The following is a 27,126-nucleotide window of genomic DNA, read 5'->3' as shown; positions in this document are numbered from 1 at the left end:
CAGTAATGAGCTTGAGGATTCAGTTTCACAGAAGTGGTTCAACAATTTCAAGAACAACTGAGGTTGAAGAGGTGTTGACTGACAACTAAATGAAACCCAAAGAAGAAAGAACAGTTTGTTCTTAACGAGGATGAACTGTTGGGATGATTTGAATACGAATATGGGGGGTATCAATGAATCCAGGTGGATTCAGATCTGAAAGATTCAGCCCTGTGGGTAAATACCAAACTGGGGGGGGTAGGAAGTTTCTAATAATTGACATTAGAATAGACAGGCAGGCTAATAATAATAAACCATTATTAGTGTGCATGAGTTGCAGTCAAATCCCTCCACTCACCAAATTGTGCGATTAAAGCAAAGTGGGCTGGATCTCGAAAGTCCCTTTCCAGTTCCACTATTAAACTATGCCCAGAAATCAAATTGTATAAAACAGAGCCACTGTCCACATCCTAGAAAACTTGTTTTTCCTCTCTCAGACATTTTCACAAACACCTTCCGTGCGTAGAATTTTCTGCCAAAAGTTTCCTTTCCCTTAAACCATCCTCCTCTAACTCTCAACAATTCCTATGGTTTACCATAAACAATCGACTATTTTGATCTTCTGAGGAAAGAATCAGAGAGAGATATATATCAAATAGAATCAAATTTGAATGAAATGGTAAGAAATTATTGAGAAATGGATAGCTTGTGAATGTGGGTTTGAAGAAACTACCAAACCCAAATTAAGCAATTGTTTAATGGCTTTTGAGAATTGTTCGAAACCAAGAAAGCTAATTCACGTAATGCCTATCCCTAAGCTTAGAATTCGATTTATGCTAATTCAATGCTTCAACCTAACGAAAAGAAAAGGTTACCTTTTACGGCGGCGTTCTTTTTCTTGGAAAAAAAACTTCGATTCATCCAACAAAATGAAAAAGCGCGCTTCGATTCCTTCCCTCCTCCCTTCTTCTCCTCCTCCTCGGCGACTGTGTCAAGTCAACCAACTAATTCATCCTTCTAAATTTTTAAACCTCTTCTATCTTGACCCTTAGTTTATTATACATACATACATATATATCTATATATATATATATATATTTTGCCCATTTTACCGTTGAAATAAAATAAAAAATTCATAAAAAAAAAAAAAAAAAAAAAATTGTTTATATTTTTTTAATTGACTGATAAATTTGTTTAAATATCGTTGCATGTGGCTAAAGACAATATCCTGTCAATTAGTTACTTAATTATTAAATAGGATACAAGCCTAATCTTTTTTTAAATAATTTATAAAATCATTTAGTCATATCATTAAAGTTTATCGATAAAATAATTAAAAATTAAATTTATTTATAACTATAAAGACGAAGTCATTTAATAAAAATTAACATTTAATTTTGATAATAAGTTTCCATGTAAATATTAAATTATTACAAATTTTAAACGAGAGACACTAAAGTATTATTTATTAGAGCCATTAATTAAATTAGTAGGAAAGTTCATTATTTTTTTTAATACCTAAAAAGTTAATATAACATTAAGTTATTATATTCCACATGGAAGAAATCATTTAAAAAATACATCTTAAATTTATTCATAATTAAAATATAATATTTTGAATTATAAATACTATAATTAATATTTATGGAATTTATCTAGAATTTATTTTCTCATGACAATATCAAATCAAAAGTTTATATAATAAAACAGAATAAATTTTAATTGTCTTTTTTTATTGGATAAGATGCTTTGTTATAACCTTTCATGCTGTTTTTTTAATATATATATATATATATATATATTGGATATTTTCATGTTTTTTCTTATTTAAATAAAAAGAACCTATACTTTAGATGTAATAAATTATTAATAACATAAATAATGATTTATAATATTGTACGGTAAGAGAGAGAAAGAGAAAGATGAAATTAAGAGAGAGAGACGTGACGGTAAGGTAAAATTGCCAGATATTTTTATAATTTCTTATGGCTTTAATTTTTTTTAAGTGGAAAAAATTGTTTTTTTAAGTGTAAAAAATTGATCTTCCCCACCCACCTCCACTTAATCCCTTCGATATTTTTTTGTTTTCTCATGCTCTTTCCCAGTCACTGTTGTCCTTCTTCTCTTTCTTCATTTTTTTTTCTCAGAGAGCTTTAAGGTGCTTGTTCTTCGGACCAAATTGGTGTTCTGGGTCGTTTATTCGTACCTTGACGAGCTCCAAATTTGATCAAGTCTAACAAATTCAACTGGGTCGGAGAAATCGAGGACCCCCACCTTCCCATTTCTTCACCACTTGAGCTTTGAATCATTTCATCTTTTACTCCAAGAGGCTCGCTCTTTCCTGCCCATTTCTTCGTGGTTCGGTACATTTCTGGCTACTTGAAATGCAGAATAGCCTCTGGGTTTACTGGGTTTTGGAGCAGATCGGAGAATCGCCGGCGATTTGATGGGATTGATTCTGTTAGTGTTTGAGTCTTCTTCGACCCTTAATGGAGGAGACGATACGGTGTTGTTGTCTATGTACTGCTCGTAAATTTGATGCTAAGATCCGTTTCGCCGTTGTTCTTTTTGAGGTGAGCTTTTGTGGTGACTGATGTTTTTTTTCTTTAGTTAAGTTTGGTGGGGAGTTGTTTTGGGTATGTTGGGGATTTTTAGGTTTAGGGTTTCTGTGGAGTTCATCTTCTGTAAATGGCAAAAACTCCTCGAGCTGTTCTTGGGTTTGAAAACCATTGCCAGCGCACCTTTAAAGCTGTCTTTACTGTACGTTTTATTCTTAGCAATTCAAGAAAACCGAACAGCTGTTAATTTGTTGTTCCTTTGCTTGTTTTCTGGGAAGTTTGGATTTTAGTAATGATTCGTAATTTGCCCATCTCTTATCTTCTTCTCTCTCTTCCCAGAGTTCATTAATTTTAGTTTTTAAGTCGAGGGGAATGAAAATTAATGCTTGAAACTGGTGTTTGAGGTTGAAGGATCTTTCTCCCACAAGTGAGGAGAAAGAATTGATGGTTTCCTCTAAGTTCAATTGGGTTTGAAGGATTTTTCTTGTATGATCTGATTTCTGTAAGATCTCATTTTCGAGACAGGACATAAACAGAGCTGTGTTCATCAATCTTCATTGAAATCGGGAGTTTAGCTTAGTGTTTTTGTTTAGATTCTTCCGGGATTCATAATTTTCAGTTTATTTGTTGTTCTCTTTCAGATTTTGCTTCTTCTGGCTTTGGATGTTACATATGCAAAATCTGAAGATCATCAGCTGGAAAGGGGAGCTGAAAGCATTGTTTCACACTCCTGCATCCATGATCAGATACTCGAGCAAAAAAGGCGACCCGGGCTTAAAGTGTACTCAGTTTCCCCTCAAGTTTACGATGTCTCTGGCACGACAAAACCCCTTCATAGAAGAGGTAGAGCATTGCTTGGAGCTTCAGAATTATCAGATCAGCAAAAAAATGCAAAACAACCTATCAGAATATATCTGAATTATGATGCTGTTGGTCACTCTCCTGATAGAGATTGCCAAAAAGTTGGTGACATTGTGAAGGTGAAACAGAACCTTGAAACTTCTCGAGTAATTTCTCCGCCCAACACCGAGTTTCGATATTAACCATCGGTTTTCTGTGTCTATGTTGTACTTAGCTTGGAGAACCTCCTGCCACTAGTTCCTTTCTGGGCTCGCCTTCTTGCAATCCTGACAGCAACCCTCCGATTACGGGCGACTGCTGGTATAATTGCACTTTAGATGATATCTCTGGGGAGGACAAAAGGCATCGCCTGTACAAGGTATTATGCACTTCATATCTATTTATCTATAGTTCATTGGCATTGTTTGTGTACATTGTTCATTAATTTTTTCTTGGAGCATAAGCTCTGATAAGGAAAATGATTTAGAAGGCTTATCAATGCAGGCTCTAGGACAGACAGCAGATTGGTTTAGAAGAGCATTAGCCGTTGACCCTGTGAAAGGGAGCTTGCGTCTAAGTGGATACTCGGCTTGTGGCCAGGATGGAGGCGTGCAACTTCCACGTGAATACGTCGAAGGTATTTTAATCAGTTTTTTAAGATGCCCCTTGAAGGGAATGTCTCTCTACATTTAGGCTGTAACCATTTTGTATGTCTCCTCCAGAGGGTATTCCCAATGCAGACTTGGTTCTTTTAGTGACCACAAGGCCTACCACTGGGAACACACTTGCTTGGGCTGTTGCATGCGAACGCGATCAATGGGGCCGTGCAATTGCAGGACATGTGAACGTTGCACCTCGGCATTTGACTGCCAAAGCGGAAACCTTACTTTCAGCTACTCTTATACACGAGGTTTGGTTTCATGCGTAGTTTGGTTTAAAAAAGTGTTATTTTATTTTATTCATCGCCATGTTTCATCCATCACAGGTTATGCATGTCCTTGGTTTTGATCCACATGCCTTTGCCCATTTTAGAGACGAGAGGAAAAGAAGGCGTAGTAAGGTCAAATATAGCTAGTGTTATCTAATGCTTTCCCCTCTCTGAGAACGTTTAAACGGTTACGTACGACATGGAATTGACCTCTGAATTGATGTAATACATCAGGTAACAGAACAGGTCTTGGATGAAAGACTTGGGCGCACGGTGACTCGTGTGGTGCTTCCACGTGTAGTTATGCATTCAAGATATCATTATGGAGTGAGTGCTTCTTCTGTTCTTTCTGGTGTGCGTGCGTGACGAGTTCTGAAACTATTTGGAATGTCGTTGAGAATTTATACTACTCGAAAACTAAATAACCAAGAATGCTTAATAACATTGGCAGGCTTTTTCAAAGAATTTCACGGGTTTAGAGCTTGAAGACGGAGGAGGGCGTGGCACTTCAGGTTTTACTCGATTTTTTCTGCTACTTTTCTTCTACCTGCCCCCACCGAGTTCTTTATGACCCTGCTCATTCTCGTCAACCCGTTGTAGCCTTTTTCTCGAAACAAACATATAATTAACGTTCTATTTCAGGATCTCACTGGGAGAAAAGGCTTCTGATGAATGAAATTATGACGGGTTCAGTTGATACAAGATCTGTAGTCTCAAAAATGACTCTGGCTTTATTGGAAGACAGTGGATGGTACCAGGCCAACTATAGTATGGCTGATCGTCTCGATTGGGGACGCAACCAGGGAAATGATTTTGTCATGTCCCCCTGCAATCTATGGAAGGGGGCATACCATTGCAACACGACACAGATGTCAGGATGTACATATAATAGGGAGGCAGAGGGTTACTGCCCGATTGTTAGCTACAATGGCGACCTCCCTCACTGGGCTCGATATTTTCCCCAACCGAACAAGGGTGAGTTTTAGTGTTAATCAACTATATCACATCTGCTGAATGAAGATTTTGTGAAAATGAAATTCCATCAACATGTTAATTTCTCTACTGTAGGTGGACAGTCGTCATTGGCCGATTATTGTACTTACTTTGTGGCTTACTCGGATGGGTCGTGCACTGACACCAACAGTGCACGGGCACCAGACAGAATGTTAGGTGAAGTACGAGGAAGTAATTCAAGGTAAGATTGCTTATGGTTAATGCGCATTTCGGGTATGTAAGTGTATATAATCTGTTGTTAACAATGGCTCTTCTAATGGATATGCAGGTGTATGGCCTCATCCCTAGTCAGGACTGGGTTTGTAAGAGGTTCTATGACCCAAGGAAACGGCTGTTATCAGCATCGGTGCATTAACAATTCATTAGAGGTACTTCGGGAGTTTTGGCGTCGTATAGGACACATGATGTTATTTAAAATGTCACAGGAAAACGCGATCAGTTCCTAGTTAACTTGGTTTAAACAATCTGATTCGACCACGTTCTTGTAGGTGGCTGTTGATGGTATGTGGAAAGTATGTCCTGAAGCTGGTGGACTGGTTCAGTTCCCTGGCTTTAATGGTAAGTGCCCTACCCTTATTACTCGTCTGTTTTTGGTCTAATGAATATAACGATCTATTTTACTTCGTTACTCTAGGTGAATTACTCTGCCCTGCATATCATGAACTTTGTAGCAAAGACTCGGTTTCGGTGCCGGGAAAGTGCCCGAATACTTGCAGTTTCAATGGAGATTGTGTGGATGGGAAGTGTTTTTGTTTTCTTGGCTATCATGGACATGATTGTAGCAAACGTGAGTATCTATTTCTTGTATAACTTCATCTTGTCTTTTGATATGCTTGCTTAGTTATACTTGTAAATTGATTTGCAGGATCTTGTCCTAACAACTGTAGTGGTCATGGGAAGTGTCTTTCTAATGGACTTTGTGAATGTGGAAATGGTTACACCGGCATCGACTGCTCCACCGGTAATTCTCTTCGGGCGTTTCTTGAACGTCTTCAACATTAATTTTACTTAATAATGAGATCAAGGATGTAATATTCTTTACTTAGTTCACTAAGTCACCTTTGGCATGTTCTCAGCTATTTGCGATGAGCAATGTAGCCTCCATGGAGGTGTCTGTGATAATGGCGTTTGCGAGTTTCGTTGTTCGGATTATGCTGGCTATTCGTGCCAGAACAGCTCCAGGCTTCTTTCGAGTCTCTCTGTTTGTAAAAATGTACTGCAAAGGGATATGACTGGCCAACATTGTGCACCCAGTGAACTGAGTATACTACAGCAGCTCGAGGAAGTTGTTGTCATGCCGAATTACCACCGTTTGTTTCCCGGTGGTGCCCGGAAACTTTTTAACATCTTCGGTGGTAGCTACTGCGACGCAGCTGCAAAACAGTTGGCTTGCTGGGTACGTGGACGCCGTCTTCAAACCACGCTCTATCTTTACATTTCTTCCTTCACCTGATATTTGGAGTTCATCTATTCTTTTTGTATGCAGATTTCGATACAAAAGTGTGACGAAGACGGCGACAACAGACTCCGAGTATGCCATTCGGCTTGTCAGTCATACAATCTAGCATGTGGGGCATCACTCGACTGCTCCGACCAGACCCTTTTCAACAGTGAGGAGGAAGGCGAAGGGCAGTGCACAGGGTCCGGTGAGATCAAACTGTCGTGGTTTAATCGACTACGCAGTAACTTATTCGTAAGTAACAGCTCGTCTAAAGGAAGGTCTGTAAAGTAAAATAGTTACTTGTAGTAGGGTGATGTCTTAACTTAGGGTAGAGTTGGGGAAGCAAATGCCCCTTAGATTTAGATTTTCAGTTGTGATCAGCCCAAAATGATTTGAGAAAAGAATTGGGTTGAGAAGTAAGTGGCTAAGATGTAGGGCTTTCAAAGATGAAAGCTTTTTGTAGAGAGAATTTCCAAAGTGTATGAAACCCATGAGAGACAAAAAATGAGACAAACAAAAACAAAGAGTGAAGGTGGAAAAAGCTTTGTTCATGTATAACATAAATTGGCCGAAGGCCCTTCAAAGAGTACAAAGAAGAGAAAAAAAAGCTCTCTTTTTTAAGCGTTAGAATTTCTATATGCTCGAAATACCCGAAATGACTAAAGAATAATAGACGAAGAAAAATTCACTATGAGAAAGCTTCCTCGTCCCTGACCCAATTCGTGGACATTTACTAAATGGCTATGGACCGTGATAAGTGGCAGGGTAACTCCGAGCATTTTTCAGATACCATTTTGAATAATATTTCTTTAAGAAATCAAACCAAGGTAGTTTCCGTTTAATACTACAATGACTTGAAAGAGATTCATGTAATTAAGAACATATGGGATCAACCGGACGGGCAAAAGCTAATGACGTAGTCCGATCCCTTACATGTGCAAGTGCTCGAAGCGTCGTCGTATGCGTAGCTGTACGCTGCCGGACATGCGTTCTTGAACATTTGTGAGTAAGATGTTGGTGGGCATGTCTGCGGTGTCGAGTGGTCATCGGTGCAGCAGAATTCTGGCTTCATGAAGGCGGCGCAGGCGCTCCTGCAGGCCACGACGGAGCCCGAATCAGTCACTTGCAATTCCGATGGGCAGATTCTGTTCAAGTCCGTAACGCAGCCGGCGTACTGGCAGTTGCCGGTACCGCCGCTTGCCCGGACGCCGATGCCCACATTGTAGCCGTCGACGAGGCTAATGTCGTAAAAATCCATTTCGCCACTGGTTGAGCCAATGGTGAATTCCGCCAGTGTGACTGGCGGCTCGCCACCGCCGATGCATTTAAGTGCGCCGCCGCAGTTACCCGTCTGGCATTTCCCATTGCCGGAGCTGTCGAAGTCGCAGCCAGTTCGTGCCCAGAACCGACCAGACCAGCCGTTCGGAGCCGTCAGTTGTACAGAAGCACCAGGGGCCAGAGGGAAACCGCCGTCGCCAAGAACCGCCGCACCATTGCCGGAGAGCGTTCCCGGCCATAGCGTGTAGCTGCAATGATTCTGAAGCGTAAAAACAGTCGCAAAAGCGACATTTCCTGCAGCATTACACAGCCCAATTGCAAAAAAGAATCCAAATCATCATCGAATTAACCAAAATCCATCATGAAAACAGAAAAAAGAACCGATTTTAAACTACACCCATTTGATCAAATCTGAAAACAAGAACAGAGAACAACAACCCAGATGGATTACGATTAACCACCAGCATTACCAAGTGAAAACACGACCAATCGAAGAAAAACACATAATGGAGTAGCCATTTTACAACAATCCAAGGAAGCCGCAGAGAGAAAAACAAGAATGTCAGGGAATTGGGTGCAAGAGAAACGCAGAAGAGAGCTCTGTATTTATATTGGTTAGTGATGGAAAAAGATATTTCAACCAATCTTTTCGTGAAGAGTAGAGATAATAGGAACAAAGAAGAAGCCACGTGGACAGTACATACTGAAAATAAAAGAAAGAGTATCAGTTTTAGCGTCAGTTTCAGCCCAATTAACCGAAATGGCATAAAAATAGGGGTGAGGGCAGCGGGAGGTTGAAAGTGGAGCTGTCGAGAGACGACATTGCGAGGCAGAAATAAAGAAGAACTGAGGTAATCGTGAATGCCGACATCCCCAGTTTATCCGAACAATCAGCCCACGAGCACAGCAGCGGTTAACAAAGGCATGTGCTGTGCCTCTTTCCAACTTTCACCCACCCCCCAAGAGAAGAAAGTTGGTGGCTTTTTCAGAAATGGGCTTCCATCTGAGAATTCTTCCATGGCCATGTTGCAGGCATAGACAAGCAATCAAGGTAGGCCGTGGCATTGGGTCTACCGCAGCTTGCTGTTTGTTCGGTCACCTAACCTAATATCCATTGCTGGTTTGGAACTTTTAACAAACAGTTGGTGTGCATGTGTGGTAAATATCGTAACTTATCATCACACTTTCTGTTCCCATATCTTTGTCTCTGTTCTGATGCATAATGCGCGTTTTAGTTTCACCTTCTGAGATTGATTATTCTCTCTGGGGGGCCACCCCATTTGCAAAATACAGTAATCTCCTTCCTTTGGGTTCTTTTTGCTCCCATTCCCATTCAAGTAATGAACTTGAAAAATCATCAGATGAGAGTAGAGCAGGTAGAAATTCTCAAACTTACCACTAGCAAACGGCCTCATGGTTTTAGAATGCGTCTGCGAGGGAGAGGTTTCTACACTCTTATAAGGAATGCTTTATTCTCCTCTCCAACCTATGTGGCCACCCCTCTTGGGGATCCACACTCTTATAAGGAATGCTTTATTCCCCTCTCCAACCTATGTGGCCACCCCTCTTGGGGATCCACACTCTTATAAGGAATGCTTTATTCCCCTCTCCAACCTATGTGGCCACCCCTCTTGGGGATCCACACTCTTATAAGAAATGCTTTATTCCCCTCTCCAACCTATGTGGCCACCCCTCTTGGAGATCCACACTCTTATAAGGAATGCTTTATTCCCCTCTCCAACCTATGTGGCCACCCCTCTTGGGGACCAGTGTCCTTACTGACACATCGCCTGGTGTCTGGCTATGATACCATTTATAACAACCCCAAGTCCACCGCTAGCAAATATTTTCTACTTTGGCCTGTTACGTATCACCGTCAGCCTCACGGTCTTAAAACACTTATACCAAAGACAGGTTTCCACACCCTTATAAGAAATAAATCTCACTTAGGGTCTCTTTTCAGAGTTAGGAATTCAAATCCTACACGCAAGTGATTTTTGAAAGTAAAAGGCTATAGCCATAGATCATCAAGTGATGAAATATGGAAGAAAAAGGCTAAGCAAATGAGAAAGATATGAGCAGGTAATAAAGCCACAGGCACCCTTTTGTGCTCAGTTTCTGCCTGTCCATTTATAGGCCAAGAGACAGTAGAATCTAGAGAAGCAAAGATTTCATCAACTTATTCTACACGAAAACTCCATTCCAATCTAAGCAAAATAGTAGAGACACTTGCAAAAGCCCTGCACCAAAAGAATCATGTCTCATCCTGTAAAATGAATGTTATTCAGTGCTTTGTTTCTTGCTAATGAGCATTGACACCAAAAAGCTTAAACCTTGCTCTGGTTGTACTCTGAGATATGTAACGGAAGCAAGATATATACAAGATAAAGCTACATAAACTTTGGACCAAAATGAATAGAAAGTAAGGTAAGAAAATATGGCAGTCAAGGAAACGACCAGTATGAAGTTCATTGAGCACTTGAAGGCAGAAAGTTTTTCTTCAATTCTTGGCTCAGGGAAACAGCCATTGGCCGTGAAATATGAGAGTAAGTGATCCTTGAGCTTGAATTTATCCATTAACCAAGCAGAAGCACCTTCATCTGATGCAGGGATCTCGCCAACGGGGATCCGTTGAACATGAATGTGAACTTCTGAAGGACCGAGGCCAAAGACATTATCCGTGAAGGTAGGGCACTGAGGCTTGTAGGCAATAGTCACATCATAAACTGTATAAATAGACTTAATTAGGGAAAAAGATGCAAAACCAGGACCATAATCATGAGTCATAGTAACCATTGAAGAGCTACCATACTCTCAACCAACACAAACAAGAATATCGCTTCCACAATGCATAGAAGAAATGAACCTGCATCGAGGGAACCTCCTAGGGTTCGTAAGCAAGCACAAAAACCTCTTGCTTTTGGAAGTAGAACGTTTTTCAGCACCGGAAGTCCTACTTCAGCAGCATATGCTTGACTGTTCTTGCATTTTGCCTCCCTGCAAGTAACTTTCGTATGTGTCGTCAATTCATTCGTTACGTGCAGACAGATCATAAAGAACAAAAGACAAGATTTCAAAGTTCAAATCTAGCTTCTAGATAAGGTGTAATTGGAAACCATACCATCAAGATTGAAGTGGTAATGGATAATTTTGACCAATACTATCCTTTCTTTTCTTAGTAGAAGCATATGTATTTAAACCCGAAAAAATTTGAATACAGTAGAAAAGGAATGGAAGGTATACGTAAAATCGGTTCCCTCAGGAAAAACAGCAAGCCACAAGGGATCTCGAGGATTTTTAAACGTCGAAAGTCGTCGGTATATAACCGGTTCATCGACTTCCCATTTCCTCTCAACAGGAATGAACTCCAAACTGTGGAATCCCCAACCAAAGAGAGGCAGCTTCATTAAGCTGCTTTTAAGGATGTATTTGATGCAGCCTAAGGACCCCTTTCGCAATGCAAAATCCCACAAATACATCCAATCAACTTCAGTTCTGTGGTTAGCAATTAACAAAACACGTTCATTTGCAGGAACATCATCCCCATAGAAGAAAACTTTAGTCCCATTTATCACTTCAAACAGAAAGGGCCACAGAGCCAACCAGAAACCAAAAACAATGGAAGTTGCCTTCCTACAGTAATGCAGGCTGATAAGTCTTAAAGAGAGAGTGACTATAGGCGCAAAATACACTAAGAACATGAAGGCAGTGGACAAAAACACCGCTAAACAAACCACCCCTCTCATCAGCCTAAAAGGACTAAGAGATTTAAATTTTTGTGTCTTATCAGATTGCAGAGACGTAGAAGCATCCATTCTTCCAAGATTTTCCCTCCTAGAATGGCTGCAAACAAACACACGTTTATATCCGTTGATAGATTCGCAGTTTCTTCATCAAATCTAAAGAAATTCAAGACTCTAGTAGACATAAAGGATTCTATTGTAAAGAAAACACAAAAAAGCAATCACGAAAAGAAGATATTAATTTTAGAAACAAGAACAAATTTCAGAGTGTTGTTGAATTCAACAAATACAGATCTAAAACTACGAAAAAGAGCCGAATTACCTCAGGAGATGGAAATCGAGATTTATCGGTGAGAACGAAAGTCGGTCGGCTCTCAAATTGCTTGCGAAACTGAAACTGGACGAGTTCTTATCCAACGTAATGGAACAGGGAACCGCGAAAAATGGAAGATTGAGAAGAGACCAGAAAGAGGATTAGCGGAGGAGAGAGAAAGGTTGAAAGCGCGATTACAGAAAAATATCAGATTTAACGGTATTGGTCTCAGGCGGCTTTGGGTTTAACGAAAGGCAGGGCATATGAGGAACTGGAAAGGCTGCTTCTCGAACAAATTTTACCCCCCCCCCAAACTATTAACCTGATTTTTAACCCAGCTTTAACTCTGGTTAGGTAACATCTTTAATTTTAGGCTAAAAATTAGATTTTAAATACCTCCCTAAATTTTCAATTTTAAATTTATTTCCATAATAGCATTCTATTTATTTATTATTATTATTATTATTATTTGTTTAAATAATGCTCATTGCTAATGAAAATGTGAGATATAGAAAATTATGGATAAGACAATTAATAAAAACATCCTTAAAATTTTTAATTTTAAAATTACATTCAAAATTTTAATAATTTTAATAGTTTAAGAAATTAAACGATGGAATAGTCAACCTTTTGTTCAAAAAAATATATTTAAACTTCCAATTTTAAAAAATCCTTTTGACTTTGAAAATTGTTCCAAAAATATTTTGAGTTTTAAAAAATTTTATTAATAAAACACCACAAACATTTTTAATTTTTTTATTTCAAAAATATTCTCAAGAATATTCATAAATTGTAGATAGGTGTATTTGAGACGGCTTTCTTGATTACAGCATCAATAACGTCACAAATATGAGCATATCGTCAATTACTAGCCCCTATAATTCGAATACACATCAATTCTCGGACCTCGCTGTTATCTGCTACATTCAAAAGGGTTTGAGGTTGAATCATATTATTTAGGAATCTTTTCTTTCTATACAAGGGGCGAAGTAAAAAAAAATCTTCAATTGTTTTTTTTTTCCTCTCAAATAAAGACCGCTTTTCTTTGATTCTACATTTCTATTTCGAAGTAATGAATTGGGTTCGTATAGGCATTTTTTATGCCGCTATTGAATTGGGTTCCAAAGTTTTCGTCTATATATTGATATTGATTAAAAGGTGTTAACACTAATAAGACTAGTAATAGAGTCATAAACTAAACTAAACTTTGGAACTCTTATTGCCATAATGCCAAGTTATTTTCTAGACCCTACAAGATTATAAATAAAAAAAACTTTACGATCATACACCAATAAGTTGTCTTTGATTTAACAGAACAAACCCATTTCAGAATCTGGGTGGGTTCTTATGAATCCCATCGCAACGATTTTCCTTGTAGAACTTGACGAACAGCAAAAGAATGGTGGAATTAAGCACAGAGTTGCAGATCCAAGCGCCAATGCCATTGCAACCGCCTTTCAGAACGTGAAACAAAAACACCCCAAAATGGCAGAGCAAGTTGCAGGAAAGCAGAGCCGCCTGGCAATTGAGTACGAACTGGAAGCACGTGGCCAGGAGCCCGACGGACGTCAAGAACCGGTAGCCGTAGACGAGGAAATGGAGGAGGGTGGTAGAGAGAATCGCGAGGATTTGAAAAGACTGTGAAAATTCCAGCCAGAGGAAGGAAGTGAGGATGAGGATCGACTGGTTGAAGAGGTGAAAGAATGGGAGACGGCGGCGGCGGAGAACGGTCAAAAAGGTACGGATTAGGTGGAGGAATCGGGAGAGGTAAAAAATGTACGACCAGAAGAACACGCGCCCAGAGGAGCGTGTGCCGATCGGGAAACAGAGCAGCCACTGAAACGGAGTGGTTTTGGTTCTGCTCCGCCGCCAGAGCCAGCGGGTGTCACGAATTTCCGCCGCGGCGGAGAGGAGGATTCCGGTGAAGACGACTGCCGAGATTACGGCCATGGAGAGACTATGGATGGCCGGAATGGGGCCGAGTGGGACCTGGCGAACGCGGCGTAGGAGGATCATTAGAAGATGGAGGATGACAGCGGCAACGACGTAGAAGGTGACGGCGGCGACGAGGAAGGGCCACGTGGAGCCCCATGATTGGGAGTGGCTCCAGCGGAAGTTGACAATGGAAGGGTGCTCGGATAGCCAATATCGCAGCATGGGAACCGTCGGCATTGGAATTTTGGGCGTTTCGCAATAAACCCAATTTCAATACGTACTTATATTAATACCAACTGAAAAGGAAAATTAAAAAAAAAAAATCATTTATTTCCAAAATGGACAAATATGAATATTAAATTTAATTTTAAATAAACGACACCGACTTCTAAATTGGGTGATTTGAGGAGGCAAAGACGGTTGGTTTGGTGGGATCAAATTTATCACCATATTATTGTCTTTTGAAAATAAAAAAATAAAATAATTTTGTTTCACCTATCTTTTCCACATCAACTAATACCAACCCACAGGGACATTTTTGTCATTATTTTGGTCACGATACTCAATTTATTCATCACCGACATGTACTATTTTTTTAGGTCAGAAGTTCAAATTTTCGCATTTTTATACACCGTTAAATTAAGAGTTTTTTTTTTTTTTTTTGGTCTGTATTACTGATATTTATTTTAACCTTTGTTATTGGACACATTTTTTAAAACTATTTTCAAATAAATTAAATAAATTAATTTTATAATTTTCATTTGGTAACGTGACAGAATATATTAATTACAAAATGTTGAGAATAGGTAATTTATCGAGTTTTATAGGATAAAATTGGTTTTATCCGCATATTTATCCCACTGCGAGTATAGGACAACAATACTCTCTTTTGCAGCCGTTAATAGTTTGAAGATATAATCAGTAATCTTATGACACGTGGGAACAAGTGGACGAGCAGGGTGAAAGTGTAATAGCCACGCAGTGAATATTGTTTATGGTACGGCCGCGAGAAGCTTCCAATTTCGAACGTATATTTTTTAGTTTCCGTCAAATGCGTTCGTCTTCGGTTTCAGATTTGTTCTTTGATCAATATCGGAACGCAGGTATCGAGTGGTTTGTTTTTGTTAATCAGTAGGTTCGTTTCATTTTTCCGATTCTTTTTGTAATTGTATCTTAATTTCTGAGTTTATTTTTAAGTTGGATTCCTTCCGTTGAATTTGATTCGCTTGGTCTCCGTTTGGGGACTTCTTCCTAGGATTCGAGATTATATTGTATATTTGTCCTACTTGTATTGTTGTACTGGTGGATCATTGTTATGATGGTTGATTCTCTTTAGATTTTCCAATTGGTTTCTGTTGGTAGAAGGATTTGTTCCGATTGAGTTTGTGAATTTTGTTCATCTCAATTTCGTGAAGTAATGTGATTAAATAGGTAGGGTGTGCAGATATGGCGAGCGGGTTTGGGGAATCGACAAGTAGGCAACCCCAAGGCCCTTCTTATTCCGATAACAATGGTGATGCTAGTAATTTTGAATGCAATATTTGCCTGGATTTAGCTCAGGATCCTATTGTAACCCTATGCGGTCATCTTTTCTGTTGGCCATGCCTTTACAAGTGGCTGCACATTCATTCCCATCCCCAGGAGTGTCCAGTTTGCAAGGCTCTCATAGAAGAACAAAAATTGGTTCCCTTATATGGTAGGGGAAAGACATCGACCGACCCGAGATCGAAAAGTATTCCTGGAATCAATATTCCTAATCGTCCTTCTGGACAGAGACCTGAAGCAGCAGGCCCTCCCCCAGAACCAAATCCTTTTCCCCACAATGGGTTTGGATTCATGGGAGGTCTTGGTGGGTTTGCCCCAATGGCATCGACGAGGTTTGGCAATTTCACTTTGTCTGCGGCTTTTGGTGGTCTTGTCCCATCTTTATTCAACTTTCAGATGCATGGATATGCAGATCCAAGCATGTATGGTGCAGGTGCTAACGTTCCATATGGTTTTCCTAACATGTTTCATGGTAGCCATGGTCACGCCCATGGCTACTATCACCATCTCCGTCAAGGTCAGCAAGATTATTACCTGAAGCGGCTGCTTTTGTTTATTGGTTTCTGTGTTCTTCTTGCCCTAATCTGGCAATAGATGAAAGGAGGGTCCTTAAGGGCTTATATTACTTCGTGGTGTTTAGTGAATTCAATCTCTAATGTAATAATTCAAAAAGATCTGCTATTACATTGCCTTGACATCTCATTATTCGTCCTGATTAGTCATACTGTTTGTTGAAATGGACATCGGCTTTTTGAGTTCGGCATGATGAACATCAGCTGACATACTTATGCAATTGTATTTGAAGGTTTTCATTTACGCACATATATACACACATTTACTTGCTGACCACCAAATGCAGTTACATGCAGAGTGAACAAGACATGCTCTGGTTGCTCAATCTCCCTTAAGATGACTTGTTTGTAAGTGGTTTCTCAGGTGTTCGTTTTATGTGTTTCCTGTTTTAATTTTGGTCAATATAGCATATCCTGAGTTTTGATGAAGAAGTTAAGGGGCAAATGGGGTTGCAGCTGCACATGGTATAAATATTACCTGAAACTTGGTTATTTAGTGGTGGTTGTATCCATGTCTATTGTTCTTATAATTCTCCAATTCTTCAATTCCAGCTGTGTATGTTTGAATTTTAGTCTTGCACTAGCTTCATGCAACATCGACAGTATACTAAAGCAAGAAGCAGGATCATCAGGATCATTCCCTGTTACCGTGCTGGGAACCAGTAGTTCGGTGTGTAGCTTTCAAGATCCTTTTGGTTTAATTTATAGGGAACTAACTACCGGGAAGAGAGATCTTTAAGCTGGATGATGCTTGACCATGTTTATCATATTAGTGCGTGCGATCCCATATAGGTTGGAGAGGAGAATAAAGCATTCCTTATAAGGGTGTGGAAATCTCTCTAGTAGATCATTTCAAAACAGTGAGGCTGATTGCGATACGTAACGGGCCAAAGTGAACAATATCTATTAGTGGTGGGCTTGGACGGTTACAAGTCAGAATCAGTCTCCGAGCGGTGTGCCAGCGAAGACGCTGGACCCTTGAAGGAGGTGGATTGTGAGATCTTCCATCGGTTGGAGAGAACAAAGTACTTGATATTGTTGCTAGACTTATATGTTATTTTCTTTTTACTCAAGGTTCGCGTTTAGATCTATGATGGATTTTTTTGCTAATGGTTTATGCTAGTTGACATATCATTTATCTTTTGCTGTTACTTTTGTTATTGCTCATCTTTTGCTGGGCAGAGCATATGGAAATTATTCAGGATGTCTGTTTCTTAGATTTTTTTCTAGAGGTGTCAACGGGGTAAGTTGGGGACAAAGGAAGGCCTCCGGCCGTGCTCCCTAGTCAATCTGGTTACCAACCAAATTCTGTGGGTATTGGTAGCAAAATCCAGGCCCCCAAAATTAGAACATGAAAGCTTGCCTTCCCTTCCCCCTGCCCAAAATGGAGATTCTTGTGCCGTCACTGGTTGACATCCCTGCCATAGATGTCAAGACTCTTCTTCTTCCTTTTTTTTTTTTATCTCATAATTATTTGTCTTATTTGTTTAGTCTCTGATAACGTTCACTTTATACATTGGGCATATATATTCATTGTATCTTTTCTTATGTGATTATTATTATTAAATTGACTAAATTTAACATTTATTAAAAGTAAAACTAAAAAAGTATATAGGTTGGCATTAATTTATAGTTTGTGGCAAAAAGTATATTATTATAGGCTTGAAAACTAGGGTGGCTAAGCTGTAATTACCTAAATTCTCAGGTCTCTTTTAATATCATTTTATTCTTTTCATTTTCTGTTCACTACGTTTTTAGAACCACTTTAAAAATCTTACCAAAATTTTAAAATTAAGAAAATATGCATCAAAGTTACTCTTCTTCTTTAGTTGAATGATTGACTATTATTTTCGAAATTAAACAAAGAAAATTAGTGAATAATATGATTTCTAACAATAGATTAAAGAAACCAGTATGAAATTAGACCCTTAGTAATCTGAATAAAATTATTTTTATTTGAGGAGCAAAGTATAATATTTTTCTAAAACATAGGACATCTAAATTGATTAAAGTATTAGGAATAATTTTATATTTATCCTTCCTTGACTAACCAATTTTATTATTTTGTGATTTTGATTTAGTGGTAAAATGACATCACAAACAACGTCATCACCTGCTTATAAATTTAGAATATTAAATAATTAAAAAAAAAAAAGGTACCCACTACTCAACACCATGTGAATACGACATGTCGATTGTCACCTTTCTGGAAGAATGTTACGTGCATGTAAAAAGCACAAATATTACCTCCGCCTTTTACCCCCACCTACTTTTACTTACCCTTTTCCCTTCTGTGTTTGTTTTTTTAAGCCTTCAAAATATTCTCTTTTTTTTTCCCTCTAATTTATAATTAACTAAATGTTATGATATTCAATTATTTTATAGAAGCCTATAAATTGATATTAATATTTTTAACATTTTCTTATCACAAATAGATTAGTAAATATTGACTATTTCAAATTTATTAAAGTCCCAAATTAGGAAGGAGAGAGCTGAAATATTTGACATTAAAACTCAAGTTAAATTATTATTTATTTTCAATTTAAATTTAAATATAATATAAATAGTTTTAGAATTTATTTATTTATATACAAAACTCAACGAGAATTGTTTTTATGTATTTTTTTTTTATTTTAATTTTTGTGGAATATTTTGTGAAACCATATTTGAAAGCTAAAGCAACTCACCACCGGCCCGTCCCCATCTCTCTCATTCTCACCTTACTCATAAAACCCATCTTTTACATTTCCTACTTTCCTCAATCATTCTCGCCGCCCGCCGCGATGTTCGAACCACCACCACCACCTCCGCCGCCGCCCTCCCTTCTCTTCCTTTTCTTCTTCTTCTTCTTCATTTCATCCATAACCGGCGCCGATGCCATTGCTGTATTCAAGGAGGCCCCCCAATTCTATAACTCCCCGGACTGCCCCTTGGTCGTCACTGGCGAGGAAAACGGTAACCGACTTTGCTCATACGACGGCATCCACGTGGCGATGACATTGGACACCGCATACATCCGAGGGTCCATGGCGGCCGTCCTCTCCGTTCTGCAACATTCCACCTGCCCCCAAAATGTAATATTCCATTTCGTTTCCTCTGCCTCTGCAAACGCGTCGGATCTACGCGCCACCATTTCCTCCTCCTTCCCATACCTGAAATTCCAAATCTACCCGTTCGACGACGACGCCGTGTCTCGTCTGATCTCCACCTCCATCCGATCGGCTCTGGATTGCCCTTTGAATTACGCGCGTAGTTACTTGGCCGACCTCCTTCCTCTCTGTGTCCGTCGTGTCGTCTATCTCGATTCCGATCTAATCCTCGTCGACGACATCGCTAATCTCGCTAATACCCCTCTAAACGATGCCGTATTAGCCGCCCCGGAGTACTGCAACGCCAATTTCACCTACTATTTCACTCCCACATTCTGGTCCAATCCCTCTCTGTCTCTCACCTTCGCCAATCGCAACCCCTGTTATTTCAACACCGGCGTCATGGTCATCGACCTCGCCCGGTGGCGCCTCGGCGATTTCACCTCAAAAATCGAGGAATGGATGGAGCTTCAGAAGCGGATAAGGATCTACGAGCTGGGATCTCTGCCGCCATTCATGCTCGTTTTCGCCGGAAACATTGCCCCCGTGGACCACCGCTGGAACCAACACGGTCTCGGCGGTGACAATTTCCGGGGACTCTGTCGAGATCTACACCCCGGTCCAGTGAGCCTTCTACATTGGAGCGGAAAGGGGAAGCCGTGGGCCCGGCTCGATGCGAACCGGCCGTGTCCATTGGATGCTTTGTGGGTCCCTTATGATCTGTTGCAAACTCCATTTTCGTTGGAGTCTTGATTAGTTGAAGCTCCTCGAAACGGCCTCGTTTTTAGGATTACAGAGGAAGGCGACGGCTGTCCGGAGAAGGTACGATTGTCCGGCAACACAGAAATTATGAATTTTCAAAATGGGAAATGTTGAGCTTAATTTTGAGGTAAAAAAAAAAAAAAAAAAAAAAAAAAAACAATAATAAAGGATAACAGGAGAATTAATATTTGAGAAGATACACATAATCCGTATGAATTATCTGTATAACTGTATTCAAAAGCTTGTATAGTTCACGTTTTTCATTTTCTTATAAACATTTTTAAATAAAAAAGAAAATTGGTCATAATGCCACTGTATTGCCCCCTTTAATTTCCCAATAATAAATACTTTTCCACCATTAATTCTAATTAATTGCCTCCCACATTTATTTTATTTTTTATTTTTAGCCATCAAATAAAAAAATAAATATTTGGATTAGTAAGTAAATAAATAAGAATGTGGTAAGTGGTAAGTCTCAGAGTTGGGCGGTGAGAGAGACTATCATATCTATTATCCCGGATTACGCACTCTTAACAACCGCATCCAAACAATACTTTTCGTCTAAGCTATGAAAGAAAGAACCTTTTGGGCCCATTTTGGGCTTGGGTGGCGATTTCATGGGCTTTTCTGTCTCAGTTTTAAGATCCATGGGCTTCTCTTTACCATTATATTGGGCTGGGCTTCTGCGAGCCCTTTTACTATATTATGCTCAGCTTGATATTTTAGTATTTTCTTTTTTTCTTTTTTTTTCTCTTTATATTTTTCTAATTTTACTTTTGGTATTATGTTCATCATAGCTATGCAAAAAAGGAAAATTTAGGATCCTTCCAACGAATACCAGGGCTCGGTAACATGCGGGGATCTAAAATTCGCAAATGGGTTTGAAGAATTGGATCTCCACCTTGGTATGACATTGTTCGTGTCGTTAAGAAGCAACAATGGTGGCCATTGTCGTATGGCGACCGTGGTCAATACAAAGGTAGAAGAGAGGGAGAGACAAATGTGAAACTATAAGCATTAAAATAAATGAATCTAATTAACTTACTCATTTGGCCTTAGCTGTAAATATGGAAGGCCAACAAAAGAAATGAAGAAATGAAAAGAATCGAAATGGTTTAAGGAAAGGGAACAGGATGTCCAGTTTCAATGAGGGAAGGTTCCAGTCATTTGAATATGATCCAGAGTACTCCGAAGACCGTATTTGTTCACAGCCATCTGCCCAGCCCTGAATCCATCTCCATACACTGGGGACATGTCGGACTCTATCTGATGTTTAAACAACTCCCCAAGTTTTCTCTCAAATTTAGACATTGTTTTTCGAGCACCCGAGTACGAGGTCGACGCGACATTGTTGTAAGCTTGGCTAGACGTGAGCTCGCTACTCAGCCACATGTGTGCTAGAACTTGACAGATACCTTCTTCAACGTCTTGACTCAGAGTTCGAAAACCTTTGAAAACCATTGTATCCGAGTATCAAACAACAGAACATGGATGTAGAGTGTTGAGGATTATTTTTTTGTCTAATCCAAATGAAATAAAACGCACCTTTAAGACGTAGCCATGCGTGCATCATCTCGTGAGCTAAAATCGACCCGGTAAGCAACCTGTGAACGTCAAGAATCCCAGTTAAGGTAAGATACACAAGAACTAATATTACCATTATGTCAGTATGTTGGATCCTGCTCTAAACTTCCATAGGCAAATTTGATGCTTAAAAATTGCACATAATGTAGAATAAACCATCGGTGTCTGGCTCTGATACCATTTGTAACAACTCAAGTCCACTACTAGCAGATACTTTTCTCATTGGGCTTTCCCTTTCGGACTTCCCCTCAAAGTTTATAAAACATGTTTGCTGAAGAGAAGTTTCCACACCCCTATAAGGAATGTTTCGTTCTCCTCTCCAACCAGTGTGGGACCTCAAAATGCAGATTATTACGTACCTAGGAAGACCAAACAGGATCAGAATTGCAGTGACCTCACAATGGCGTGTTAATTTGTAGGGCTCTGATGTCGTGCTCGTTGCTCGATTTCCCCTTTCATATCTAGGCCGCCTTAGAACCTGTGAGTTTTTAGACGAGTTAAGTCTCTAGTTTTTTGTGCTTTGATCAATGAACAACTTGGTTCATAACCCAAAAAAAGGAGGACAAATTCTTACGGTGCTGATGGTTTGTTCCTCTGAAAGACACAATCCTCTTGTCTCGGGGATATGATAATGACCCTAACAAGGACAACAAAAATCAACACAGATTCCCAGTACTTGCTTAAGAACCAGACATTACAGCTAAAGGGGTTGTTTAGTTACATGTTTTTCGCCTTCTCTCGCTTCGTTTAGTGCTTGCCTTTCGACCAAAAGCAACGGAACTTCCTGCTCTATTTTCATATTCAAACTATCATAAAATGCTTGTATCTCGCAATAGAGAGGTTGACATTCGTTTGTGTCCATGATCGTAGAGTCGAGACACTCGAGGCAAAGCTTTCGACCATCATGAAGTGGAATATACTTAACGTCTCGTGGCTAGTAAATACAAAACATCTAACACTTCGGTCAAGAATTTATGGTAATCGAGATTTTCTTGAAGAACTTAGAGACAGACCGTATTTCGACCACTGACCTCCATTCGTTCACAACTGCAACATCGGGGAGTGGCATCATATTCGTGAGACGGGCAGTATTTCTGTATCCAGAACGGGTGCGCCCTATATTCAATAAGACCAGTAGGATTTGTTGGAATCTGTTCATGAGACACATATCCCAAATCCCAACACCAATTGACTATAAGTACATATTTGATGAGAAACATAGAATGCTCACTCTTTTACAAGACAAGCTCATGAAAGCAGCTGAGTTAAAAGTTAGAAAGTACTTACAAAGTGCTTGCAAACATCACATTTTGGGTGATAACTCTCCTTGTAGCAAGATTTATGATAAGGAAAATTCCCAGAAGTAGAAAACTATAAGAAGGAACGGTAACGTCTTGTCAGCTAGAGCCACGAAAAATACGTTTAGCTCTGGAATGATGTATAGATAACATTGTTCACCTCATAGTCTGATATCGGGACGTTGCAAGCACGACAACGGAAACATTCTGGATGCCAAATTGAGTTCAGGCAGCTCAAGTAACGTCCATAGCGAATCTCATTATAGCAGCCAGCACATATCCTAACAAGAATCAAGACTTCAATAAAGAAACGAAAAGGTTCTCAAGCCCGAAGGTCTCGAAATTTTGTGTTCTTAGCAATTAAATAGATTCAAAAGCAGAAGAAGTTGATATTGAGGTACCTGGAACCAAATTGATATTGAGGTAGATAAGGTTGATACGCATTTCCGCTTGTATATTGTGGAGGAGGCTCAAAGTTGAGGCTTTCTTGTACTGCTTTGGCTAGCAGTTCATCTTCTTCCAATTGATAATCACGATCTATCAAGAGTTTCAAGAACTAACACATCATAGTGTATCACAATATACAAATCGTCTTCGAAACAACCTAAGACGTGTATGTGAACCGCCAAATGCTATATTCTTGTGTAAATTAGACATAGGAACATGAACACACTGCACTCACCAATCACATTATTTGCATTCTGACTCTCTTCTACAAGAGAAAGTGCTATTGCACGATCGATGTCTTCATTCTCGTTTTCGGACCATAATCCCTGTTATCAAATTCCCACCACAGTACGTTAAAATGGCGAGGTAATGAGATAGAAGATTCAACGAAACTCGAGAGTTTCAACATTAAAAACAAGTCTACTAACAATAGATATTGTCCTCTTTTGACTATAGGAAGAGGTTTCCACACCCTTACGAGGAATGCTTCGTTCCCCTCTCCCACCGATGTTGTTGGTTCAAAAAGAGATGATTGTAAGTAGCGTTCCCATCACCTCCGAAGTCGAGGGCAGACGAGAATTTGGATCCTCCTCGAGCTCGGTTTGGTAATTCCTTCCAGTTATTTTATCTCCAGATCCAACTTTCAAAATTTTGCTTAGCCAACCCATGGCGTTTACTCTTATCTGCCCATGATCAATCAAAAACTTTACCTGGGAAAACCGCAGCCAATAAAACGATGAAAGAAAAGCACATAAATAGAGCCATGGATCCTTCAGTATATCCCTCTAATCGTAAGTTTCAGCCATACAACAATCATCAAATCAATACAACCATTTAAACCAATACGAAATTCAAACAAGAACAAATCTCCACAAAAGAAAATACCAAATCCATCAACATCCCTAAAATATGGTTGAAATTGAATTGGTTGTTTGAGATGAATGTAACTCACCTCCAGAAATCAACGAAGAAGCTGCACGAATGGCGGAAGCAGCAGAGACCCAGATAAGAAAACGATCCCAAATCGCCAAAAGAAACCCAGAATTACGCAGTAATCAGAGAATCCAATCCGTCTGGTAAGCGAAGAAAGTATTGAGGTAGGAAAAAGGAGAGCGATATAATTGTTGAAATCAGGTAATTTTGTAAATAAAACAGAGAGAAAGAGAAGTTGAAGGCTATTCTAACATTCATACATCAGCAAAAGGAATACGGCGAAGCAGACACGCAAAGATGGGTTGAGAAATTCAAAGTCAAAGAATGGGATTTAGGCGTATTAACCCAAACCCAATAGGGAATGACGAAGAACCATCAAACCCAGTTGGGAAAAATCAAAGATTTTAATGCTTAGAAGACATATATACAACGTGGGGGCCCCAACCACAATAAACCCCAAAAGGGTTCTAAGAGAAGAAAGCGTAAAGAAAGGGGAAAACAAAGGAAATAATGGATAATTTCTTCCTATAATGTCGCCTACGCTTACAATTACGAGAAAAAAAAGGGGGAAGAAAAGGTGGGAAAGTCGGCGGATGATCTCAAAAGATGGATTCATTTCTTCTCCAATTAGGAGGGATCATAACAATTTCCAGAAAGATTCAAGTAAAAAAGTGGAAAAAGTTGAGAGATTCTTCAAAAAAATGGTGGAATTCATGAAGGATTCGAACCCCAGTGGCTACTACAAACAACGGAGTTCGATTCCAAGTCGAAGGAAATTAATTAATGATTAAGAAACTTGGAAATTAGGTAAAATCATGGCGCTGTCGGGTTCTTTGACTTTTGTGTTGCCAAGTGTTTGACTATTTCAAGCTCTTGTAACTCTTTCTTTTTACTCCTTTGTGGAGGGGAAGAGTAACCACAATTTCCAAAGATAAAAGAAAAAGATAAATTTTTTCTACATATTATTGATAATGCCTACCGAGAGTCTCGTGAGAGATTTTGAAGTTCCACGGCTGTATATTCAGTTGTACATGTGTGAGTGAGCTACTTATACTTGAGCTCGAGAAATATTTTTATATTGACCGTATTTGATTCAATTTTACCTTTCACTTGTGTCTTGTAGTATAAACAGACTATCAGTCAAGTCTCAAATGAGAGAAATCTTTTCACGAGGATACGAGTGAATTTTTAAAATCATTTTTATTGAGAAAAAATCGAGTTAATGATTATCATACACGGAATAAAAAAATTATGATTTTCATCCTTTGCATTAAATCGTTGCAAAGCTCGAGCAATTTAACGAAAGGATGTTATGGGAATAATTTAAATAAATAATTTTGGTTTGAAAGATTTGGGAGAACTTTTAAAAAGAATGGACAAAATTTATAAAACGCATGAAAAATATATACCTTAAAGATTCCTTTAATTTACTATACTTGAGGCTTGAGTTGACCATAAATTAAACGGTCAATTTAAAATATTATTTTTACTAATTTTTAAACCATGTTATTTGACGCGTGGCAATTGACTTTTAATTGTCAATAGTGACGGCTTGAAGTAAAAATTATTCTAAAATCTTGACTTCATGGCTTTCCGGACTTGTTTTCACACCTTAAAGAGAAATAATTTGTTTTTCATGCTTATTTTCTTTTATTTATTTTTTGCATTTGAATTATTAGCGAAATTTCAAAATTGTTTCATGTTTTTGCGACAAGCTGAATACAAGGTGTTGCACGTACAACCACAACTTGTTAACTCATGATCGTCAGACTGTCACTATTGTTATGCAGGCATCCCGATAGGTGAAGTTTCATGTTAGTTTGTAGAGTGAACAAAGCATTCCTTATAAAGATACCAAGACTTTCTCTAACCAGACACATTTTAAAATCTTGAGAGAAAGCACAAAAATGACAATATCAGAACGATGGACTTGGATAGTTACAAATAGTATGAGAGTCAGACACCTGAGGCGGACTGTGAAATCCCACTTCAGTTGGATAGAGGAACGAATCATTATTTATAAAAGTGTGGAAACATCTCACTAATAAACGTGTTTTAAAAACTCTGAGGAGAAGCCCGAAAGGGAAAGTCTAATAAACTTAAGTACTTACGTGATGAAAGCGGAAAGCAAAACCATGGGCGCATACATGATGGAAGTAGAAAACAAAATCAACCCTGTAAGATCCTACATCGATGGAAGAGAGTAACAAAACATTTTTGTGGAAACCTCTCCCTAGTAGACGTATTTTAGAACTGTGAGCCTCACAACAATGAGCTAAAACGGACAATAGTTACTAGCAATGGGCTTAGGCTATTACAAACATTGAACCCATGATCTAACTAGAATAGACTAAGCATATTCTCACCAACTTTGGTTTCTACCATTTTGGTAACCAGAAAGGAGAGTTGGTCAGCACCTGCACCTCTAATTGCCCCTCCCTCCAATATGTTTAACCCTCCCAAGAACTCATGGAGATGAAGAAGAGGCCGTCATTTGGTGTGCTTTTATAATACCGACCAAACAAGCCGGAAGATTCAAACCATATTTTGGTCGGAATTTGGCCGGCCGTGATGATGAGGTGGCACATTGGAATTCAACCTTCTGTGGAGGTCAGAATCGATTTGGGGACTACTGGGAGTTCCGGAGTATTATGGTCGGCGCCGGGATAACGAATACGCACGTGGCAGAATGGACGGTGAATTATCCATACAAACGGCGGACTAAATTTTGACAGAAAAGAAAACGGTGATAGGGCCCATTTTATGGACGGAGCCCAATCCAGTTGCTTTCATAAGGGCCCAAATAGATCCGTCGGAAATTTTGACGTGCGGTTTATTGCCTTAAAAGAATACATTTTAAAAAAAGG

The 27,126-nt window shown here is 39.2% G+C and overlaps 7 protein-coding genes across 10 annotated transcripts; 3 read left to right on the top strand and 4 right to left on the bottom strand.

Annotated features, from left to right (window-relative positions):
• Positions 1 to 1,981: 1,981 nt before the first annotated feature.
• LOC111462558 (leishmanolysin homolog) lies at positions 1,982 to 7,347 on the top strand. The gene is made up of 16 exons (XM_023106168.1): positions 1,982 to 2,552; positions 3,179 to 3,517; positions 3,613 to 3,756; positions 3,882 to 4,014; positions 4,100 to 4,287; positions 4,363 to 4,437; positions 4,540 to 4,632; positions 4,757 to 4,817; positions 4,948 to 5,280; positions 5,374 to 5,500; positions 5,588 to 5,687; positions 5,808 to 5,877; positions 5,954 to 6,106; positions 6,185 to 6,280; positions 6,396 to 6,715; positions 6,806 to 7,347. The coding sequence occupies exons 1-16, from the start codon at positions 2,469 to 2,471 to the stop codon at positions 7,049 to 7,051; spliced, it is 2,562 nt and encodes an 853-aa protein (XP_022961936.1). The 5' UTR covers positions 1,982 to 2,468; the 3' UTR covers positions 7,052 to 7,347.
• A 191-nt stretch (positions 7,348 to 7,538) lies between these two features.
• On the bottom strand, positions 7,539 to 9,534 carry LOC111462560 (pathogenesis-related protein 5). Its single transcript, XM_023106170.1, has 2 exons — positions 8,509 to 9,534; positions 7,539 to 8,332 (listed from the first exon to the last, which is right to left on the bottom strand). Exons 1-2 carry the CDS (start codon positions 8,555 to 8,557, stop codon positions 7,650 to 7,652), a joined length of 732 nt encoding a protein of 243 aa, XP_022961938.1. The 5' UTR covers positions 8,558 to 9,534; the 3' UTR covers positions 7,539 to 7,649.
• Positions 9,535 to 10,279: 745 nt separating this feature from the next.
• Positions 10,280 to 12,376, bottom strand: LOC111462559 (probable 1-acyl-sn-glycerol-3-phosphate acyltransferase 4). Its single transcript, XM_023106169.1, has 4 exons — positions 12,104 to 12,376; positions 11,282 to 11,881; positions 10,905 to 11,035; positions 10,280 to 10,764 (listed from the first exon to the last, which is right to left on the bottom strand). The coding sequence occupies exons 2-4, from the start codon at positions 11,851 to 11,853 to the stop codon at positions 10,319 to 10,321; spliced, it is 1,149 nt and encodes a 382-aa protein (XP_022961937.1). The 5' UTR covers positions 11,854 to 11,881; positions 12,104 to 12,376; the 3' UTR covers positions 10,280 to 10,318.
• Positions 12,377 to 13,388: 1,012 nt separating this feature from the next.
• On the bottom strand, positions 13,389 to 14,271 carry LOC111462784 (elongation of fatty acids protein 3-like). The gene has a single exon (XM_023106520.1). The coding sequence runs from the start codon at positions 14,264 to 14,266 to the stop codon at positions 13,421 to 13,423; it is 846 nt and encodes a 281-aa protein (XP_022962288.1). The 5' UTR covers positions 14,267 to 14,271; the 3' UTR covers positions 13,389 to 13,420.
• A 707-nt stretch (positions 14,272 to 14,978) lies between these two features.
• Positions 14,979 to 16,418, top strand: LOC111462860 (E3 ubiquitin-protein ligase RNF185-like). 2 transcript variants are annotated; one of them, XM_023106644.1, is made up of 2 exons: positions 14,979 to 15,132; positions 15,461 to 16,418. In XM_023106644.1, exon 2 carries the CDS (start codon positions 15,476 to 15,478, stop codon positions 16,166 to 16,168), a length of 693 nt encoding a protein of 230 aa, XP_022962412.1. In that variant the 5' UTR covers positions 14,979 to 15,132; positions 15,461 to 15,475; the 3' UTR covers positions 16,169 to 16,418. The 2 variants fall into 2 exon arrangements, with proteins under 2 accessions (XP_022962412.1, XP_022962413.1); XM_023106645.1 differs by having other exon boundaries at positions 14,996 to 15,164.
• A 2,454-nt stretch (positions 16,419 to 18,872) lies between these two features.
• On the top strand, positions 18,873 to 20,369 carry LOC111462820 (probable galacturonosyltransferase-like 1). Its single transcript, XM_023106575.1, has one exon. The coding sequence runs from the start codon at positions 18,930 to 18,932 to the stop codon at positions 19,986 to 19,988; it is 1,059 nt and encodes a 352-aa protein (XP_022962343.1). The 5' UTR covers positions 18,873 to 18,929; the 3' UTR covers positions 19,989 to 20,369.
• Positions 20,370 to 20,865: 496 nt separating this feature from the next.
• On the bottom strand, positions 20,866 to 24,914 carry LOC111462818 (protein DA1-like). Of its 3 annotated transcripts, none has more exons than XM_023106572.1 (12): positions 24,279 to 24,914; positions 23,881 to 24,036; positions 23,562 to 23,652; positions 23,281 to 23,416; positions 23,040 to 23,160; positions 22,869 to 22,952; positions 22,613 to 22,732; positions 22,303 to 22,515; positions 22,156 to 22,218; positions 21,941 to 22,059; positions 21,543 to 21,601; positions 20,866 to 21,445 (listed from the first exon to the last, which is right to left on the bottom strand). In XM_023106572.1, the coding sequence occupies exons 2-12, from the start codon at positions 23,992 to 23,994 to the stop codon at positions 21,141 to 21,143; spliced, it is 1,425 nt and encodes a 474-aa protein (XP_022962340.1). In that variant the 5' UTR covers positions 23,995 to 24,036; positions 24,279 to 24,914; the 3' UTR covers positions 20,866 to 21,140. The 3 variants fall into 3 exon arrangements, with proteins under 3 accessions (XP_022962340.1, XP_022962341.1, XP_022962342.1); XM_023106573.1 differs by having other exon boundaries at positions 23,881 to 24,020; XM_023106574.1 differs by having other exon boundaries at positions 23,881 to 24,009.
• Positions 24,915 to 27,126: the final 2,212 nt, after the last annotated feature.

Source organism: Cucurbita moschata, unplaced genomic scaffold, assembly GCF_002738365.1.
Source record: "Cucurbita moschata cultivar Rifu unplaced genomic scaffold, Cmos_1.0 Cmo_Scf00027, whole genome shotgun sequence".
Lineage (NCBI taxonomy): Eukaryota > Viridiplantae > Streptophyta > Magnoliopsida > Cucurbitales > Cucurbitaceae > Cucurbita > Cucurbita moschata.
This window is presented reverse-complemented; position numbering and strand designations above follow the sequence as displayed.

What these genes read in the sequence shown, in the direction of transcription:
- LOC111462558 (XM_023106168.1), top strand. Translation starts at nt 2,469, where the DNA reads ATGGAGGAGACGATACGGTGTTGTTGTCTATGTACTGCTCGTAAATTT. An exon ending in AAGTTGGTGACATTGTGAAG is followed by an intron (nt 3,518 to 3,612) that starts GTGAAACAGAAC and finishes TGTTGTACTTAG; the next exon opens with CTTGGAGAACCTCCTGCCAC. An exon ending in GCATTAACAATTCATTAGAG is followed by an intron (nt 5,688 to 5,807) that starts GTACTTCGGGAG and finishes ACGTTCTTGTAG; the next exon opens with GTGGCTGTTGATGGTATGTG.
- LOC111462560 (XM_023106170.1), bottom strand. Translation starts at nt 8,557, where the DNA reads ATGGCTACTCCATTATGTGTTTTTCTTCGATTGGTCGTGTTTTCACTT. An exon ending in ATTGGTCGTGTTTTCACTTG is followed by an intron (nt 8,333 to 8,508) that starts GTAATGCTGGTG and finishes GTAATGCTGCAG; the next exon opens with GAAATGTCGCTTTTGCGACT.
- LOC111462559 (XM_023106169.1), bottom strand. Translation starts at nt 11,853, where the DNA reads ATGGATGCTTCTACGTCTCTGCAATCTGATAAGACACAAAAATTTAAA. An exon ending in CCTGAGGGAACCGATTTTAC is followed by an intron (nt 11,036 to 11,281) that starts GTATACCTTCCA and finishes AGTTACTTGCAG; the next exon opens with GGAGGCAAAATGCAAGAACA. An exon ending in AGGAGGTTCCCTCGATGCAG is followed by an intron (nt 10,765 to 10,904) that starts GTTCATTTCTTC and finishes CTATTTATACAG; the next exon opens with TTTATGATGTGACTATTGCC.
- LOC111462784 (XM_023106520.1), bottom strand. Translation starts at nt 14,266, where the DNA reads ATGCCGACGGTTCCCATGCTGCGATATTGGCTATCCGAGCACCCTTCC.
- LOC111462860 (XM_023106644.1), top strand. Translation starts at nt 15,476, where the DNA reads ATGGCGAGCGGGTTTGGGGAATCGACAAGTAGGCAACCCCAAGGCCCT.
- LOC111462820 (XM_023106575.1), top strand. Translation starts at nt 18,930, where the DNA reads ATGTTCGAACCACCACCACCACCTCCGCCGCCGCCCTCCCTTCTCTTC.
- LOC111462818 (XM_023106572.1), bottom strand. Translation starts at nt 23,994, where the DNA reads ATGGGTTGGCTAAGCAAAATTTTGAAAGTTGGATCTGGAGATAAAATA. An exon ending in CAATATCAATTTGGTTCCAG is followed by an intron (nt 23,161 to 23,280) that starts GTACCTCAATAT and finishes GATTCTTGTTAG; the next exon opens with GATATGTGCTGGCTGCTATA. An exon ending in CGAGAGAAGGCGAAAAACAT is followed by an intron (nt 22,219 to 22,302) that starts GTAACTAAACAA and finishes TGTCCTTGTTAG; the next exon opens with GGTCATTATCATATCCCCGA.